We start from the raw sequence: 20,897 nt of genomic DNA on the forward strand, positions 1-20,897 counted from the left end.
ACTATTTACGGCCTGGAGCGATCGTGTCGTTGCTTACGGTCGACACGATGCCCCATTTATATGCATGACGTCTTATTCGCAATCCTTATTTATGAGACACTTAAACACTTTTCAGAATCGCTGCGTTGTTCAGGTCACGTAGATTTTTAACCGTCATACGTACATAACAAACATTGAATATTTCATAATAAATAATTACAAAGTGCCAAAAGATATGTGTTTGTTTATTGTTGACGAAAATACTTAAATTGGTTATATCTGCAAAGAATTATATATTTTGCCTTCCGATTATATACAAAAGTCGCATCAATTTTGTGCGCGAACAAGCAATCACGATAAAGTTCGATATAATCGTGCGAGATTTTATTAGCTCATACTATATTACTAATATTCAAAAGAGATGTTGAGTTAAGAAATGTTTTATCAATTTGAATATAAATATTTGAGTATCTGGACGCAATAAATATGTTTTTAAAGCCAATGAGCACGTGTTCTGTGTATAACGTTAATGTTCTTCGGAGGTAAGGTTATATTGTAATATTCAAAGATTTGTATTTCAAGTTGAAACAGTTTATGCAGACCTTTCGAATATACCGATGGGTCGAGAGTATAGATTTGTTTGTTCATTCGGAGAAAAGATTTTAGTTAACTTATTAAAAAAGCGTTTATTGTTTTTACAATAACATGTATTTTTAAAACAATTGAGTAGACAAATTGAAATGGAAATTTTTATGAATTATGAAAAAAGGTATTTGCTGTATGCCATAACCGAACATATAGATCGTACATAATACTATTTTGCTTTAGTGATTTACCTTGTCACATACTGGTAATTGTATTGATATATTTGCATAAAAGGGCAGCGTAATTGTTTGATTGTAGTTGTTTTAAATCTATGAATAGTTTTCTTTAAAAAAAATGTTACTTTATTCAAATAAATGTAAAATCCTCTTGGAGATGACCATAATTCAAATTGTTTAAGAACAAGATACACACAATAAACAAATGTGACACTTGTGTTCTGGAACTCAATACAAAAATGACAAATTGTTACACTGAATACAATACATAAAAGATTAAACAAATAATGTTAAATACCCATTACTTCATCCGATAAATAATTAGATTGCTTAATGTTTACTTCCACAGTATTTGCCTCATATTTCTTTTTGCGTTTTATGAAATTATGCTGCGCTCTGGAAAAACGAGAACAAGGCCCGTATTCACCAACCTATTCTTAGACTTAAGAATAAAGAAAATACTTAGAACCACGAAAAATGTGTTCAATGTTTGAATATATACAGGCCTCCACTGGTGATCATGTCATTTACAAAATGTTCTGTATAAAGAATAATATAGATAGAGATGTTTACTGCAGAGTTCGACTCAACATTAAAGAAATTCTTGAATATTCTAATTTAAAGAATTTTCTTTATTCTTAGACTTAAGTCTAAGAATTGTTTGGTGAATACGAGCCTTAATGTATTTTCCTAAAGAATTGTTAAATATTAGCCTGTGATGTCCGCACAGGCTAATCATAGACGACACTTTTGTTTTTAAGTAATTTTTAAGTTTAAATTTGTCTCTTCTAAACGAAAATGCAGTCTTGGTGTTAAGTGTCGTGTTTGATGAGACTGTGCGGACTACACAGGCTGATCTTGGATGAAACATTTCGCACGTGCATTAAGCCTAGTTGTCACACAACGAGGCTCAATTATTGTTTTCCATTTAAGGTCACGTGTCTGCGTATAGAGACTCCGAAGAAAGCGTGAAATCTTTCCTAAAGTCACTGACAAGGTATAGTTTATTCATTGTCACACTTGTCTTAAATTATCAACATTTGTTAATAGTAAAAAAACGTAATATTTATGTATTGATTGTAATAATATAGGATATTGTACTTACAATGAAGATAAATTCAGTAATTCAAGTGCAATTTCTCTAATAAATCGTAGGGATATTTCATGTCATGTAATAAGAACATTAGATCAAAATCGTATCATTAATTTAAATAAAGTTATTGTAAGAATTTGTATACCAAGATTTTCATCACATTGCAAAAAACAGAAACAAACGAAGGAATGTTCTCACATTTTCAAAATTCCTATAGATTTTTATTTAACTATTACAATTCCTTTTCGTCGTTTTAAATTGGTTATGATCTGCCTAATTCAACGAAATTGTGCAATTTCGCCAAAGAAAGTTTCAAACTTAATAAATATTATTAAGGCGATTTGTTGGATTCGCGACGTATGAGACATGGAAATAAACTATAGCACATAACAATATTGTAAAACTTTATTTTAAATTGAATATTTTCATACATGTCTTAGTGGTGTAGTGGATATGGTGTCCACGATCGGGAGGTAACGGGTTCGAGCCCAAATGTCGGATCGTTCTTTAGAGTTCGCTTATAGACAGCAAGTACTGGTTCTAGTCCCAGGAAATGGATTTAAGAGCGTTTCAAATAAACTTTATGCTGTCTGTGCAATCGAGTTAAAATAAATATGTTTAAACTAATATATGCGTACACACATTCAAAAACATTTGACCAATTTCATTTCAATACACACTTAAATAAATAGGAACAGAACCATCTCAACATGGAAATATGTATTCCCAGAGGGTTTAATCACGTGATTATCAAGATTGTGACGTCCATGCCGAGGTAGGTATTTGTCGCCACTTTATACCCTTTATTACTTGTATAAATGTTCTAAATTCCGCTCACTTTCCAGCCATATTTGCAAGAAAGTTATTGGCGTTTTTATTTAATCGAAATATTCGCTCTATAATTCGACTTTACTCGCTGCGAAATTTCTTAGCGGGATGACCTAATTAGGGCTCCACATAGACAATTTGCGGTGTGTAAAGTCGATATATAAAGCGAATTAAAGTACGAAATAAACGCTCATCACCTTTTTAGCAATATGGCTGGAAAGTGAGCGTCATTAAAAACAAACAAAAGTAATAAAGGGTATACAACGGCGAAAAATAACCGTCTCGGCGTAGACGTCGCCATCTTGACTATCGCGTGATTACCCCCTCTGATTTCAGTTCGCTCCGAGACGGAAGTTCCCCTCATGCCGATGGTATGACTAGAGCCTTCTCCGGCGCCGTTTCCGGCGGTGGCAGTGGACCGCATACGATTGTCCTCGAAGCAGCGATACGAATAAGAACATCCTTTCCACTGGCGACACCAATAGAAATCTCGTGGAAACCCTCGAGAAGTTGATCAACCTCTGAGACGTCGTGAATAATAGACAGCAGCGCAACGAAAGTCGGGAGAACGCGGAACAAAATTCAGAACTAGTCGGCATGGAAAATGAACGGTCCCTAGCACAAGGCCAAGACTCGGAACCGGCTGTTGCTGAGCGCGACTTCCATAACAAGAACTTCTTCAAGCTTGGGCAGCTCTGCGGCTTTTACCGAGACTCCTGCTGCGCGCGCGATACCGAGTACGGCACAAACGCGCCACTCTGCTGCATCAGGCTTTCCGGCGAAGGAACTTTCCTCCTGAGTGACCGTTACGGGTACTGCGTGCCGAGCTACGACTCCTACACGTGCGAAGAGATGCAGATGATATACAAACTTGGTCAGCGTTAAGCGGCCGTTGAACCGGAAATGTCGCACTTTATACGCGTAGGCTTCTGCTAGCGCGATTTGTTGTGGTTTGATCATAAGATCGTTTGACAACACTTTGTTCTTCGCGTGCGTTAGTTTTTGCGGGGGTATTTCAAGAAGAATACTGTATATGCTTTGTGCTCACTAAGTATTTAATGTAGAACGCTCATTCTGATTTCGTTGATTTAATTATTATTAATTGAGTGCCTTAGTATTTATCTAACTACACATACTAAGGATACATAGGTTCTATACAATCGTGATTATTCTGTGACATAAATAGGTTCTGCACAATCTTCATTATTCTGTGACATCGTGATTATTCGTGTGACGTCATGATTATTCTGTGGCATGAAGTATTCATTAATTTAGTGGGTTAATTCTCAAATTGAAAAGTCTATCTATCTATCTATGTTATAACATTTTGCGCATTTGCAATTTTTTAAGAGAGTCCATAAAATCAGCGCCCTAGACTATTCTATACACAAGATTTATTCAGCGAACAGTCTGAGCGGAAAAAATACATTTATGCCAAACTACATGACAGAGACTATTTGTATATAAGATTGAATATCACACGGCATTCTCTATTTAAATCAAGCACAGGATGAGCCTTTTGGCTTTGAACTTAGTAAATCGGTTGTTAGCTTTTTTTTTCAGACGCTAACATATTGATGACTTCTACGCACATAGCAGACATTAAAACCTAATGTTGTCAATATATGTTTAGATCTTTGGAATAATATAGATGACTTTTAATTACATTGCAGACATTTACACCTACCATGGCCCATATATGTCAAGACCTATGCAACACAGTTAATTGTAGTACCTGGTGTGTCAACGTTTCGAAATCCAGCCTCGTAACAAAGGCCATGTATGTTCCTATAGCAAACCGTCCGCTGTAAAATACGCATGTTTTCTGATTTGATTTAAATATTCAGAAATTTTTGTACTACTGAAATATACCGGTTATGTACTTTTACGTTTATAAGGCATTTCCATTCGTGTATTTCGAAGTGTATGTGTTCGTTCCGAGCTTGAGGCTGAATTATAAAGGACCCCATTGTGCACCCGCAATACACCCTGATAAACTTACTTTTATAATAAGTTATTTCAAATATAAGTTTTAATATTTGAACTAATATTACATGACTTTATTAATGAATTTCAACATATTTTAATATAAATAGCGATTATAGGTATAAAACAAAATAACACGTCCAACAGAAAAAAGCTTCTCTTACTTTAAGAGCAGAAGCCAAATTAAGATTAACTGTTGGCTCTAAATGACGTTTCAACTTGAATAAGATCAAATGCTTAAACTGATAAAGAAGATAACTGTTTCAAACGTATAATCGTCTACTTCGTAAATAGCGACTCGAACCTGTATCGTTCGCAAAAACTTTGACCCGGATCCGCGGGTATTTTATTGATCCGCATATTTTTTCAGTTACCCGTTTGAGCTCTAGTTGATAACGTTGGATATTACTGTCTCTTTCGTCTTAAATGATTTGGTTTTAACCGATTTAAAATTGGAAATCAATATTCGATAGGATCTTTAATTGTTGGATCTGCAATCCAAGAAATAATTGAAATATATTAACCCAAGACTAATAATGCTTTAACACTATGCAATTTATAGTTATTACGTCGTTACTGAAATATACTCAACATTGTGCAGTCTTTCACTGATAACAATAAAAAGCGTGCTGGCTTCAACCCACAAAGGCTGACACTCGCACATCGCACTCAAGTGGAATGATATCGTAAGTGTTATTTTGTGACTCTGCGTACAAAAGGATACAATTATAATCGTTCAAAGCAATACTTCGAGTTTACGAATGTTTGCATTAAAAGTATTGAAACATGCAGTATTATATTAAAGACTGAATGTAACAAAGACAATTTAATCTGAAAAGTTAAAGTGAATTTTAAATTGCCGTACGGACAGTGTAAGTGGCGGCCGTGGGTATTTTAGCCGCGTTCTTGGAAAACTGGACTAAATGCATGTACGTAAAATGTCGCCCCAAATTAGCCTGTGCAGTGTGCAGTTTTCTAGAAAAGAGGTTCATTTGATGATTGTTTCTTGAACAATCCTTATCAAAAGTTCGTACTTGCAGGTTCGAAGGATGGAGAGAGTCACGGTGACGTCATTAAGATGACGTTCGCCATTTACCTCCTTTACACATGTGTACACTCCAGCGTCCATGTCTGAAAGTCTGTAACAAACATGTAAACTAATGACTAGCTCAAGGTTGCATAGTACTTTGAAAGAATTAAATCAGTCATATGTGACTAACTCAATATATCATAGTAGTATGATAGAATGACTAACTCAGGATATCATAGTAAAATAATTGAATGACTAAAGGAATATATCGTAGTATTTTAATGAATGATTAACTAAAGATATCAAAGTAATATGATAAACTGACTTACTCAAGAAATCATAGTAATATGATAAACTGACATTTTAAATGTTTCATAATAACATGGTATAATGACTAACTGAGGATATCGTAGTTATGAAAGGAAAAGGATTGGACTTACTCGAGATATCATAAAATATGATAAACTGACTTACTCAAGATATCATAGTTATATGGTTAAATGAATAATTCAATTTAACATAGAAATATTATAGACTGATTAACTCAAGACATCATAATAATATAATATAGTAAATATTTCAATATAACATAGAAATATAATAGCATGACTAATTAAGGATATCATATAATATGATATTATTAATAATTCAAAATATCACTAAAACGAGATATCAAGGAAATATAATAGGATGAGTAACTTAAGATATCGTAGTAATATAATGAATGAGTAACTCAAGATATTAGAGTGATATGATAGAATGACTAACCCCAGATGGTATTGTAAAATGAATGAATGACTAACTCAATACTGTAAAACCATTTATTTTCGTGTGGTACGAATTTTCGTGGATTTCGTCGGTCCGCTGAACTACACATTTAAGTACCAACGATTATTTATTCATTTGTAATCCGAAATCGGTCATTTCCGAATGTCATGTCGGGCAATCATGCTATACAGGGATCTATACAAAAGTTTTCAACCATTTTGAAAGAGACATTGTTTGATTGAGCTATGCATGTTAATACAATATGTTGTTTCCTTGATAAGTGTTTGGGTAATAATACGTTTTAAATCAAACAATGTATTTAAACTGTACATCAACGATTGTTCTCTTTTAGGTGATGCGTCAAATTAACAGTTTGCAGATTTATCACATATGTCAATTAAAGTTAAAAGAGACATAACGGTTTTCACACGTGTATTTTGGGGACCTTATTACTCAATTGTTACTACTAGGGGATCGATTGCGCTGAGAATTGCAAATATTGTCAAAACTACATTGATGGCAATAAGCGAGCGGGGACAAACAAGTGCGCCGCTTTATCGCTCTGATCGACAATACTCGGCAACACGTTCATGCTTCAGTGCACATTAACCTCAAGTCTTGCTGTCAACACAGATTAGCAGATTATGCTTCGTTATTACTCATGCTGTTTTAATAAAAGTTAAATTGTAATGACGGCCAGTCTTCCCCCAAAAAATTAAATCCACGAAATTACGTGTCAACGAATTAGTTGTTCTTTATTAAACCACGAAATTTCATACCGACAAATTTCTATACGTTTACAGTATATCATAAAAATATGATATAATGACTAGCTCAAGATATCTAAATAATATAATATATTTACTAACTCAAGATATCATAGTAATATAATGGAACGACAGACTGAAGATATCACAGTATATTAATATGCTAAAGTGAAATCACTAATATGTGTTTATTTTTATTTCTAACTCATGCATTGATTATACTTTTCGCTGTGTCCCATCGACGTCACAGAAAATGATTTTGTTGGGTTCCTGGCAAAACATTGCGCAATAAAAAACAATAAAGGCGTTAACGCGAACGTTGCCGTTACGGAAATCTGGTCCAAAATAAATATTTATATTTCAAATTATATTGATATGTTTGTTAATATATTTGTCATGGTTGCAAAGAGAACAAATAATGTAATGTAACAAGTTTTGCTTTAACTAAACATTTGAGCCGCGCTCTGGGAAAACCAGGCTTAATGCATGTGTGCAATGTTTGATTCCAGATTAGCCTTTGCGAACTTCATGGACGACACTTTCCGTTTGTATGGGTTATTTTGTTTGAAGGAAGCTTTTTCGAAAAGAAAATAAAGTTAAGGCGGAAAGGGTCGTACCTGATTAGCTTGTGTAGACTGCACAGGCTTATCTGGGACGGCACTCTACTAATATGCGTTAAGCCCGGTTTTCTATGAGTGCGCCTGATTTTAAAATAAAAAGGCAAATACCCATTCTAGTAATTCTTCTTTAAAATCCGCCATTCGCTAATTCTCACGAATACAAAACGATGATATGGCACCAACGTGATTGTGTACCAAACGCATCGTCTATTTTAACCATAATGACTGTTCATGGCTATCGTATAATGTTAATTTAATGCATGCATACTAATTTTACAAAATAAATATTTATACAAAGTACCGCATCAAATGCAAAATTATCCATATACATTTGTTTTACAATAAAATAAAAGTAAACATATTTTTTTTAACTGTTTGGGACACCATGCATGTTGTAGCCGAAACCCGCTTTGTAACAGCGCACCTCGTCGATATTCAAAGCTATACCGTACTTAGTTTAGCTTAAACTATTTATTTCAGCTATATTATATTCAAATGTCCCTAGTTCGAAGGCTTTTTCAGACACTTTCATCGAGTCCGTTTCCTATTTAGAACCAATACCTGCTATCATTCAAGGCACTTGTGGGGATGGTATCGCACCAGGTACCTGCCGAAGGTAAGGCGAACACCACCTCGAGCGTTTTTAGTTAATCACCGAGATTTGGGTTAGCGCTACAAACTATGTTGTTACACCCCCCCCCACACACACACCCATCAACATATATTGCGAGCTACACTGTTTAAGTCTTCGGTGTGCCATCAATGTTTTAGTCTTGTGATGTATTCTTCCCGTCAAAATGATGCGTCCCTCTGGATCATTGGCGTTCTTCGTACAATACTATAACATCATTTATTTTCGTCGGCATGGAATTTCGTGTTTAATTTTCGGATAGGTCAATCAAAGAAATCAACGACAATTAATGCCCCACTAATAATACTGATTTTGCAGTGTGTCGCTTCAAAGCGGGATTGTTCGCTGTTCGTCTTACTCAGTTGTCGGTGTTTTCGGGAAAACAAAACGGGTCGTCAATTAGGACACGGTTGGCGCGGGAAAACGTTTATTACTTTTAAAAACACGTAAGTAATTGCATCAGATACATTAATGACCCCAAGACACGTATTTTGACACAGGCAATCCATAAGTCCGTTACAAAGGACTTGCTTACACAAATAATATTTCAGCTGTATAAGTTTGAGCCGAATCCGTTACGCAGTTTAGGCTTTCCGACGTTAGGGTCACACAATTCTGGGGATTATACTGTTATATCATTTATATTCTTCGGCATGGAATTTCGTTGAAGACTTTTTACTTAGACACGTTCATTTCCGGTATTTCGGGAAACGAAACATAGGAATTTGCGTCGGTCATTGTCCGACGTATTTGTGTCATATACGTTGATCGATCTACCCACGAAATTAACGAAAATTAATGTAATTAGAATAATAATGAGTGTACCGTATTCTAGAGTGGAACAAGAGTAGATAGGCAAAGCGCAATAATTCTGTCAAATGTGGTTGGACGGGAAAACGTACGGCCGGGCGGTCCTACTGTTATTTAAAATGCATAATGAAACACCAATATCAAATTTGGTGCGCAACCGTGAAGGGTATGAGACCTCGGCATTAAGGTCCGAAGATCACGTAAAGACCGTTTTATGAAAAGTATAAAGTTGGTATTTATGTCCATGTCGTTTATAGCATGAATTGTTAGTATATATACATTGTTAAAACACGTGGCTAAACTTGTATTATTATCATACAATGAGCCATCATTGTTGAAGCATGCGTGGCAATAAAACAACTCTGACTAACACCATGTTTAAATTTCTTCGCATAGTTATTCAATTGTATATTGACCGATAAAAAAAATGTATTGGAACGAAAATTCAAAATTCTTCTTTCTTCAAACTTTGCTACAACCGCTCAATGTGTTTCCGAGTAGATGCAATACTAAAACATAATGAAATAACCGCGCTCTGGGAAAACGTGACTTAATGCAATCAAGTGCGTATTTTTATTTGTATTTCATTTCTCCCTTGCACACATCTCGTTTAAGCGGATAGTGTTGTACCTGATTAGACTGTGCGGACTGCACAGGCTTATCTGGGACGTCACTTTTCGCACATGTAATAAGCCCCGTTTTCCCTGAGCGAGGTTCAATTATTCAAATATTTCGTATTGTTTTGACACGTTCAGTTTTTACTCGTGCTGTTCACTAAACGTTTTAATCAAAATAATAACATAAATATTAGAATATGCCATTGAAAACGTCATGGCATTCATACATACAAATGCATTTTTATATATACAATAATGGTTATGAAAACAATGTAGTTGCTGTAATTATGACACATTTGCATTTAGATAACACATAAACGCGTAGTGTTTTAAAATATGTAGTAATACCGGATAACAACACATTTGAAAAAAAATTATTATTACATTGTTTTGTTTCCATGGGCTCGTAACCGTGAATAATATTTTCCGCCAGTTTGAAATGTGTCCCCGTTAAATATTTTATGTCATAATCGTAAAAAGTATCCGTTGTTTGTGTATACTAATAATTTCACACATTCTGTATGCCTTTACAAAACCGTCCGTGCGTTTGTCTGTTGTTTTGTTATCTTTGTTGATAATAATGAAGATACATGTAATACTAATGCTGATTAGCCATGTTAAGTTTTTTTGCGAAATGGTTTTATTTGACGTATGCATGTATGCGTATGCGTTTAGCTAGCTCATTTCATTTTACTATACATTGTATTATTGCCGCGCTCTGGTAATATGGTACTTAATGCATGTGCGAACTTTGTCGTCCCATTTTAAAATGGTTAGTCCGCACAGGCATACTAGGGGCGACCATTTCCGTGTGTATCCTATTTTTCGTTTGAAGGAAGTTGTTTTTCATCGAAAATACATTTTGGGCGAAAAGCGTCGTTCCTGCAATAATTGTATTATTAATAATACGGGCAAAAGACCGCCGCGCATCTGTACAGACACGTTTAAGCATCATTAACACTTCAACAAAAATGCTTTAGTTCATATATATACAAACCTCCAGAAATAATATACTAATGACATTATTATTTTGTGGCGAATCGCATTCAATATGTTCGTATGATATGATTGTTCTCCGCTAAAAGTAAGTTGTTGTTTTTTCACGCCAATTTGTTGTGCTTCCTGTTTCTGTTTCCGGCCTGAAGGGAAATAGCCAAGACTGGTTCATGACGAGGCGTAATACTAGTTACTAATTCCAGACACAACTTTAGTGAACATAACCCGTCTAAAATTAATTGCCCAAATCGCGAGGCGTTTCAAATGTATTTGCTTCGATCATTAATTCCAATCAGATAAACTAGCGCTTATTTCAACTTAAAACTCGTGCATTTGTAAAAAAAGTAATATGTTATTACTTTTGCGTTCGAAAGCGCTTGTAATCCATCTACATGAACTTCACTACTCTGTGTTCGAATGCAGTATACTTGCGCGTTTAATGCCATAGTTGTCACCAGGTATCGTGTTTAAAGAAGCTATACGAATAACGATAACGAAATTGTTGTTACATGACCGCTTTAAATGTCGTATTTTCTTTTCGTATCATGCTTCGTAATATGTCCGCTAGGAACGGTTATCTGTGCAATCTATACAAATGAAATATGTGTAGATATTTAGAAGTGATTTTCTTCATGTTGGGGTGGTGATATTTACTTAACTAAAATCTGAATTTACAAAATGCCAGTTGTTGCTTTTTAAATAGCAATACAAAGACATTTTTAAATGTTTAACATTTTTCTTATAGTGTAACATATAATATACTATATCTTACGTCAACATGTTTGCTTTGACGTTAACGTTTTGACCAGTTAGAACGGCGACTAAAGCAAAGTTCAATTTGTGTCCACCACACAACCGAAGGCAATTGGTATTGAAAAGCAGGTCCATGGCTTATCAAATATCTTACGACAAGAACAAGTTACGACCGAATTATAAAGAATCAACAAATGAGCCGCGCTCTGGGAAAACAGGCCTTAATGCACGGGCATAAAGTGCACAGGCTAATCATGAACGACAGTTTCCGCCTAGACTTTGTTTTCTTAAAGAAGAGACTAACTTTACACGAATAATTCCATAAAAGCGGAAAGTGTCGTTCCTGATTAGCCTGTGCGAATTAAAGAGGCTTGTATGGAATAAAATTTTTCTCACCTGCATTAAGTCACATATTCGCAGATTGCGGCTGGTGTACAGATGTAATATCAATATGTTCTTAAAACGAAGGACACTGTGCAAATTTCCAAGAAAATGGAAAATAATACACGCATCTGCGTGGGGGTAGAGAGTGTATGATTCTCCTTTAACGTATCGTAAAGTATATTGTTCGTGATGTAAATTTGTCATATAGTTAATGTTTGACTGTGTCGTACCGTAAATGAATCGTTCAATAATGTTTCGTAAGGTAAACTCGACGTAAAGTAAATGTGTCGAAAGTAAATGTGTTTTTAAGTCAATGTGTCGTCAACTAAATTAGTCGACATTTTTTGGTAATACGGGCTCCAGACCGATCTAGCTTTGAATGTTGTGAATGAAACAAAACAGTACAAGATAAGTATTGATGCAAAGCATGAAAGGGCGTCGGGAATTTCAGTGTAAAAGGCACTCAATGAAGTTACTATTTCTACTTTAAATATTAATATGTTGGTCGATTATTTTGAACAAAATAGAAAAAGATACTGGTATAACCATTATCTATTATTTTGTGTTATAACCCCCAAATTACCATTATCTAGGATGTTGTGTTATAACCCCCAAATAATCATTATCTAGGATTTTGTGTTGTAACCCACAAATATTTCATAGTTCATTTTATTTACATTGGTTTCCTTTTTTTAAATGGCATCCATGTGCAGTTTTCATTAATGGAACAGAACTGTGTAGGTTTTAAAAAATCTGCTTCATCTTGTAAGCGTAATTTCATATTTTTCTTAACTTCAAGGGGAGATGATTCTGAATTTATTCTAACGTTGCTCATTTACGAGAGGGGTTGAGTATTCATTGATATGAAAACACTGTTAAAGTTTTAATGTGTTTACGAACCCCACACCCTCTCACACATATATTTCATGGGCATAATAAAAACAAAAAATGGTTACAATTATACAGCATATTTATTTAAACTAAAATGTCTACATCAAAACAAAAAGTTAACATAGAACACATATAAATAAATTTGATTCTACTTGGGCTCGAACCTTGGGCCTCTCACATGTGAAGCGAGCTGCACTACGAAACCGCTTGAAAAATCACCTTCTAACTAAGATATTAATAAGTGACTGTAGTGTAACGGTTATCAATAAAGCAATAAACCGTGTAATCGCTGTCGTCTTGTAAAATTGACGAAAATACGCGTTAGCCAAAACTCGAACAGCAAAAGTCTGCGCTATTGTTAGAAAAACCACAAAATAAATATATTTTGATTATGTTTTGTTTTTATACAAAACCAGAAAGTTTCACCGGTTCGCGTATTTGCCCAGTCACTGTGATCTTTTATTATTGCTCAGTCCCTGTGATCTGTTAATAATTAAAAGAATTAGCTTTGCATTATTGGCAATAAATGTTGTAGAAGATGTAATAGGCACAAATGCAGTACTTAGTTACACTAATTTACACAATATGTCACCACTATGCAAAATATGATCCGTAAAATAACTTCTCCCATTAGCGAAAAAAACGTATTACATACTAGTCGCCGCACTTCAGTGCGACGCCAATGACCGTGGATGTATCACGTGGTTAGCACAAGTCATAATACCACGTGGTTATGTCACTGAGCGCTGATTCGAATAATTCATCGATTTAAATAGTTTACACAATGTCAAATGTTACAGGATGGTTGGGGTCCATTACAGAACTGCCATTTTGTGTATCTACATTCTCGACGGCGTCAATGTATTCCGAACACACGGATGTCTGATGGGTCAAAAGGGGTCGAATTTATATTGGGTCATTGTTGACCTTGGCCCGTATTCACCAAACAATTCTTAGACTTAAGTCTAAGAATAAAGAAAATTCTTTAAATTAGAATATTCAATATTTTTTTTTAATTTTGAGTCAAACGTGGTATTAACAACCTATATCTACATCATTATTCTTATGGAACATTTTGTGAATAACATAATCACCAGTGGAAACTGGCAAACATTCAAACACTGAACTCATTTGTCTTGGTTTTAAGTCTATTCTTTATTCTTAAGTCTAAAAAATGGGTTGGTGAATACGGGCCATGAAATGACTTGAAGTCACCCGGGGGTGACTAGAAGCCGATTCGTGTCACCCTAGGGTGACTTCAAGCCTATTCATGTCACCCTGGGGTGACTTCAAGCCGACCGGGTGACTAGAATCGGCTTGAAGCACCCCAGGGTGAATCGGCTTCTAGTCAACCCGGTTGACTACAAGCAATTTCAGGTCGACAATGAGCGTAACTACTACTACTCAAACAGGAAAAATTAAAGCGGACACACCAGCGAAATATGAATACAAATAGTACTTAATGTAATAATTTGGATTAGCAAATGGCTTGGTGGAATTAACCGAACTTTATTGGGGAGACAAATATTGACACAAAGACCAATAATATTTCGATCAATTGAGCCTAGTCATGGAAAAACATGACTTAATGTATATGCTTTAAAAGACATCCCAGTTAGCCTGTACAGTCTGCAAATGCAAATCAGGGAAAACTCTTTCCACCTAAACTGGATTTTTGCTTAGAATATACTGCCTTACATAAGAGCGGAAATAGCGGCCTTTATTAGCCTGTGCGGGCATGCTCGTCTGGAAAGACACTTAACGCACATGCATTAATCCCCATTTTCCCAGACCGTTTCTCCATTTAAACCCTATTTCCGTGCGCTCACCAGTATGTTGGCGGATCTTACAGTTGGGTATGCACTCGTTCTCGCAAAACGATTCAATTTTCTGAAACTAAAAAAACAACAACCACTGACTCGTACTACGGAATATGAAAAGTTACTAATTTACTTAGATAAATCTTACGTAAATATACAGCAAGCTGAAGTTGCAAAATAAAATCTAAAAGAACTAATTGCAAATGTGTTGGGAAGAAATTTGCGATTGATCTCTCTTGTTAACTGTACGGTATTGTATGTAAGAACTGTTATATTTTGCTTGTTTATCGTTTTAATTCCAACACCAAGTTATGTACATAATCCAGCCATATGACTAGTTGTTTTTACATATGTTTTCGATTATTTGTTATCATTTATCTTTTTGCATTTTTTTATATGTATGTGTATGTTTAGGGTAAAGTATTGAATTACGATACGACACTATGAATATGGTACCACAAAAGTATGTGGCAAGTAATCAAATCTGTTGCGACTATCGACTTAGTAAATTTATTAATGGTATTTGTTAATGATAATTGTATGAGTGTAAAAACAAACAAAATGTAGTAGACAAATAGGGCTCTAGCAAGTTGTTTCACGGCTTCAATGGCACATTAAGACACGTATACTCCAAAAATACTTAAATTCTGCTTACACATGATGTTTTTAAGTAAACATATTCATTCTCCAAAATGTTACAGAGATTGTATGGAAACAACAACACTAATTTCTCTTTACGTCACATCGGTTTTCGGTATCCTCCAGCCTTTCAAGTTGCGCTGAAATCATCTTCTCCTTGGACAGCATCTTGAGCCGGAAGTGCTCGTGATCTAGCACGGCCACTATCAGACCTGCAAGCGTACGGAAGACGTATGTACGGGAGAATGTCCGAGTTTGTGTCTTTTGAAATTTACGTTTAACCAATTTACTTTAAGCTCGATTGCGTCAATCCAACTGCTTTGATCCAAAGGCTTATTGAAACGCTCGCGAGTCCTTTTCCTGGATATAAAAAGGAATTGGCGTTTTGTGGGAGATCTAAAAAATTCTCACGCTATGGGGATCGAAACAGCTTTCTAGCTGGAAACGGATAGGTCGCCGTTGCGTAGTGGTTATGGTGTCTGCTTACGGCCGAGAGGTCATGGGTTCAATCACTTTGGGAGCATTCTTTAGATCTATTTATGTGCGTCACTTCTTCTTCAGTGATATAGCGATTATATTTCAAACAGCATTATAAAAGGAGTGCAGTACGATTATCATATTATGAATAAATGTAGTTGCTGAATGAAGATTGAACAAACTCATTTATACTTCATAACGTTCAAGACATTCATTCATAGTAACGTTCAAGACATACCTTCACAAAACATACTTATTAGAAGATGCATACGATAGAAGTAAATCCGTTTACCAAAAAACATAACAAATGGAAATATATATACTGATCAATGGGACGCTACTAAAAGAGCACGTTTAATATAAAACCGATGAAAATATTTTTAAACATACATATAAATCACACTTCCTTATACTTTATAAGATAACATGCCTAAACTTAGCGATAACGAACCGTTAATCCTAAAATGCGTGTTTAGTTTTTTTGTACAATATCGTGCACAATAAACATGTTAAACGTACGTATTTTAACCACTTATAAGACCCAGAACACGCCGAACGTGCCAATTAGCGGCATTGTTTGTAGCGTGAATTATCAACGATGTCTCGTACAAATTTAACGCTCATCGATAGTCTCCTTCCATTTCACAGCAGTGTCCCAGCAAGTTCAGTGCAGTCTCGATGTGATACAGTTTGAGTTGATTTCTTACAGACATATCATACATACACGACTTCAAGTCTCTTAATGCACGTAGCTGATTGTCACGTACACCGAGTCCCCCATACGTGAGATACTGTAGATAGTGTAGGAATGGACGAGCATCAACCTCAGCCCAGTCCATCCATCGTTTATCAACGCGATCCCTCTGTGCTACTTCCTCTTCAGTGGTATTGCGATTCATTTCAAACAATAAAATGAACGGAGCGCAATACGATTCTTGCCTAGAAAATCTGACACAGAATGCGAATGGCGATTCAATGAATCCAACTTCTTTGTTACCTGATAACATATCAGCAAACACCTGGAGATCACGGTCTCCTACTAAACGTCTACAATCACACACAGTCTTGACCGTACTGTGATACCTCCTCTTTACATCCTCCAACACTCGAACTGCCGCTTGAAGATGACCACTACAGTACAACAAAGAAGCAAACTTTAAGCGACTAGAAGCTACATCAACATGAAAGGAATATTGGACACGCCTTATATGTTCGCTGTCAAGAACGTGTCGTAGTCGCAAATAGTAAGATGATTGCACTGAAATGTGTAGCGCGTACAAGAGTTTAATACATTCTAAAGCAGCCGTTTTCGATATGACATTCGTTGAGTTTTCAAAAGCATTGCGTATTACACCTTTTACATGTTGATCGAAGATTATATGAGAAATGCTGTGTTCATGTAGGTACCGTGTTAAAATACCTATAAATGTTCCCAAGCACTCAAACTTCAGCAGTAATCTGATACTGTTACGTAAGCGTACACCTCTTAGTTCTCCAGCCTGTACAATGTACCGCATACTACACGCTTGGAACCGACATCCTTTATTGTCTATACCAATATAAAATACAGATTGTAAATTATTCCTTATAAATGAGTCTAAATACACTAAAATACGTTTCTGTAGCAACTTGGATAGTTTCCCATCAAACAAGTTCACTCCTTCTATGATATAATGCGGGAGCCTTCCCAATCGCAGCCATCGCCTCAATACGTGTAAACAAAGCCAAAGTAGAAACATAAGGTTTTGTTCGCACCACATGGAATGGTGTGTTCTTTCAATGGTGTAAAACATTATAGTTTTACAATGAAAGCTTGTAAAAGAATCTCCCAAAATTTTAGCAATTAATGATTTTTTGATTTGTTTTAAAATAATGTAACATTTTAGTTGTGTCATATTAAAGCTAAACATCAACATTCGTTCTATCAGGTTCGGAGATAGTCGCCATTCTTCGCTCTTGAAATCACTGTCTGGATGTCCTGCTGGTACCAGGAAACACGGAGCTATCCGTGCAGCCTCGAGAAGCTGAACAGGTGGCCAGTGTTTACCTCTACATCTGTCTATCCAGTGCTGTATTTCAGGAAGAGGTTTGCGTACATGACATGCATTTACAATATCCCAGTTAGGCATCCAACTCACAGAAGGCCCATTTTTAGCTGCCTCCCCTTGATCTCTAGCCTTATACGCGATGTAATTTTTCCATCTTTCAGCGCTGAACAGTATTTGCCCAGAATCTTTCCTTACGAACGTGTCATGGGTCAGACTGGTCACTGGTTCCGGTGTGTAGTCTTGGATGACTTGTAGCAAGTACTGTTGAGGTGGAGTGGTGTTGTCGTGGAGCATCAGAAGGTTCAGAATCCCAGCCTTCCAGTCTTCCCAGACGGTCATGATATTGATTATGTTGTTACTTATTAGAAAATCAATATCAGACTGGAGACCGGGAGTTGTGGTCCCTTCCGACTGGCTCCCGAAATGAAAACACTCACAGTTCTTTCCTTGTAGTTGCTGTGTTATTTTCTCAATTTGCTCCCTCCGCAAGTAAGTTCTCCTCCGCTCCAATAAAGTTTCCTTCCCAGCTCCACTGTCGTCAACTGCTTCAAACATCCGAATAGACAGTTCTGTGAAATGCTCTGGAATCTAAATATGCATTTATGATATAACTTTCAATTAGTTTTGATCATTTGTACATATATATTGAGCATAGTTTTGCAATATTTTCGATACACATTGCGGATATTATTTGTTTAATTTTATATAAATTACGTACATGTTTCTATTGATAACTCTGTACTAGTACATCTAATTGTATCGTTTGTATCAAACATGCAGCAGATGAAATATATCAAAACCAAATGTATTGATAGTACTTAATATACAATAGTTTTAAGTATTTAAGTATATTAAATCGACAAACATGTATACGAGAACTGATAAATCCATACGCGCGCTGGCGCTTATAGATATAAATCAGATATGATTCAAAATCAATAGGTTAAAGTCTTATTTAAAATTGTGATTTGCTCCGTTTGATGAAAGAATATATTTCCAAATGAAGGATGTATGTGTTTTGAATGTTTTCTTTAATCGAACATGTGTCATTATGTAAATGTGGATGCCTGATTGTGAGTTGGAGACCGACCCGTCGGTTCGCACGCCTGCCAGTCGTTGTTTCAGTTAGCAAGTCAGAAAATATATCAGTCACTCCTTGTGTCTAGGCTGTCTTTCTATATATTTGTCTGTCTGTCTGTTCGCCCGCTCTGCCTGTCCAAAGAAAGACTGACTTATTTCTTGAACGATGCCTGTCTGTATTCTTAGCTTCAGATAAGCCTATACAGTCATCAAAGGCTGATCAGGGTCGATACTTTCCGCCGAAAGTTGATTTTTTTCTGAAGAGTATTCTTTTAAAAGAGAAGAACTCTAAAAAGCGGAAAGTGTCGTCCCTGATTACCCTGTGCGGACTTCACAGGTCTGTGCGGAATACACAGGCCGGTACGGACTGGCTATTGTTGGACGATATTTTAGGCACATGCCTTAAGCCCCGTTTTCACAGAGCGTACCTCATGTATATATGTGGCTTTCTTGTCTGTCTATTTTTACATTTCTGTGTGGTCAACAATTTGTGTGCCTCTCAGTCAGTTTGCCCGTATCTCTGAGAACGTGTTCTGCATTCCTTATGTTCAGTATAAACTATCAATACAAACAACTAGTTTACAAACAAATGCTAATGATATACCTGCATGATTGATTGAAGGTTTTGATAACGCTTTTTGTTCGACGCTCTTCTGATACCAATATCGCTTTCCTAATAAAAAAACAGGTACCATGATTAGCAAAAATTATATACTAGAAACTTTAAACGATTCGAAATTTGGATTAAAATATAATTGCAAGTTAATATCAATTTATATAAAAGTACACACCAGGAATTACATGGTTTACTTGATCAAAGTGACTTGCCTGTCATTGGCTTTTATGGATAATCATATCCAATATACATTTAAATCAGATTGTTGAAAATCACAATGCATTAATTACTTTTTTGTAGAATAAATACATATTTATTTATTATTCAAGTGTTTCGCTTGTGTATTCGTAAAAAGGAATATTAAGAGGATAATACACGGCTGAGCCGGGGCGGGCAGTGATAATCAGCCCGCAGGGAGCATAGATTGGTTACCTCCCCTTATCTATCGCATACTCTCTATATAGGGATCGGTACAGGCCGGTTAACATATCGCGAGATTATACGAGGTTCAGGGGAAGTAATCCGTGTACCATTTCCAAACCGGAAACAAAACATTTCCCGAACTTTTTGACAGCTGACAGGTAAGAATAAAAGATCGTTATTATTGCGTATGATGATCGTATGGTTTTAAAAAACTGCGAAATACGAAAACAGTTGCGTTAGTGTCGACATTTTATTAGACGTTCATACGAAGTTGTTTACTATACAACATGAAAAGTGACGTCGATAGTATACATGACGTCGCGTGCATGTTAGCGGATAAACGTTAACGTCATGAATTCCCGACAGTAATAAACAACGTTCCGATTGGTTTTCGCGTTATCCAATTAAAATCGCCGATACATTAGCCTGTACCTGTTGTATATTATAGTCAACGGAGTCAACGGTTATATTCAACGGGGGACCAGTTAACAGGGAGCATAACGGCCCGTATTAACGACTATAATATATACCTAACTTTGTTTTGTTTATCTTTGTTTTGTTTTTCACTAAAATGTATTACAGAACAAGATTTTGTACTTATTTTCATTCAATTGATTACGCAATTCATGACGTATTTCTGTGACGTAATTTCTGTGACGGAACAACAGTTTTAGCTATTCGGACGTGGAAGGTTTATATAGAATATTTTGGAGCATCGAACGAAAACAAAAACGTATTTCGGATTGTGCATTTGTCGTGCACAATTGGAAGCTTTTATACAATTCTTGTAATCAATCCGACAAGTAATTCAATTTTATAA

General features: G+C 35.8%; 1 protein-coding gene across 4 annotated transcripts in view; it reads right to left on the reverse strand.

Annotated features, from left to right (window-relative positions):
* The window catches only part of LOC127850667 (uncharacterized), a 61,645-nt gene that overhangs the window by 33,030 nt on the left and 7,718 nt on the right, over positions 1-20,897 (reverse strand). For 2 of the 4 annotated variants that reach the window (XM_052383846.1, XM_052383848.1), the window contains 2 exons: positions 19,643-19,711; positions 18,228-18,546 (listed from right to left, as the gene is read on the reverse strand). In XM_052383846.1, coding sequence (XP_052239806.1) covers positions 18,228-18,546; positions 19,643-19,711 — 388 coding nt within the window. Of the gene's footprint in view, positions 1-15,290; positions 18,547-19,642; positions 19,712-20,897 lie in introns of those variants that run through there. The other 2 variants (XM_052383847.1, XM_052383845.1) reach the window with 2 other exon arrangements.

This window comes from Dreissena polymorpha, chromosome 11, assembly GCF_020536995.1.
Source record: "Dreissena polymorpha isolate Duluth1 chromosome 11, UMN_Dpol_1.0, whole genome shotgun sequence".
Classification (NCBI taxonomy): domain Eukaryota; kingdom Metazoa; phylum Mollusca; class Bivalvia; order Myida; family Dreissenidae; genus Dreissena; species Dreissena polymorpha.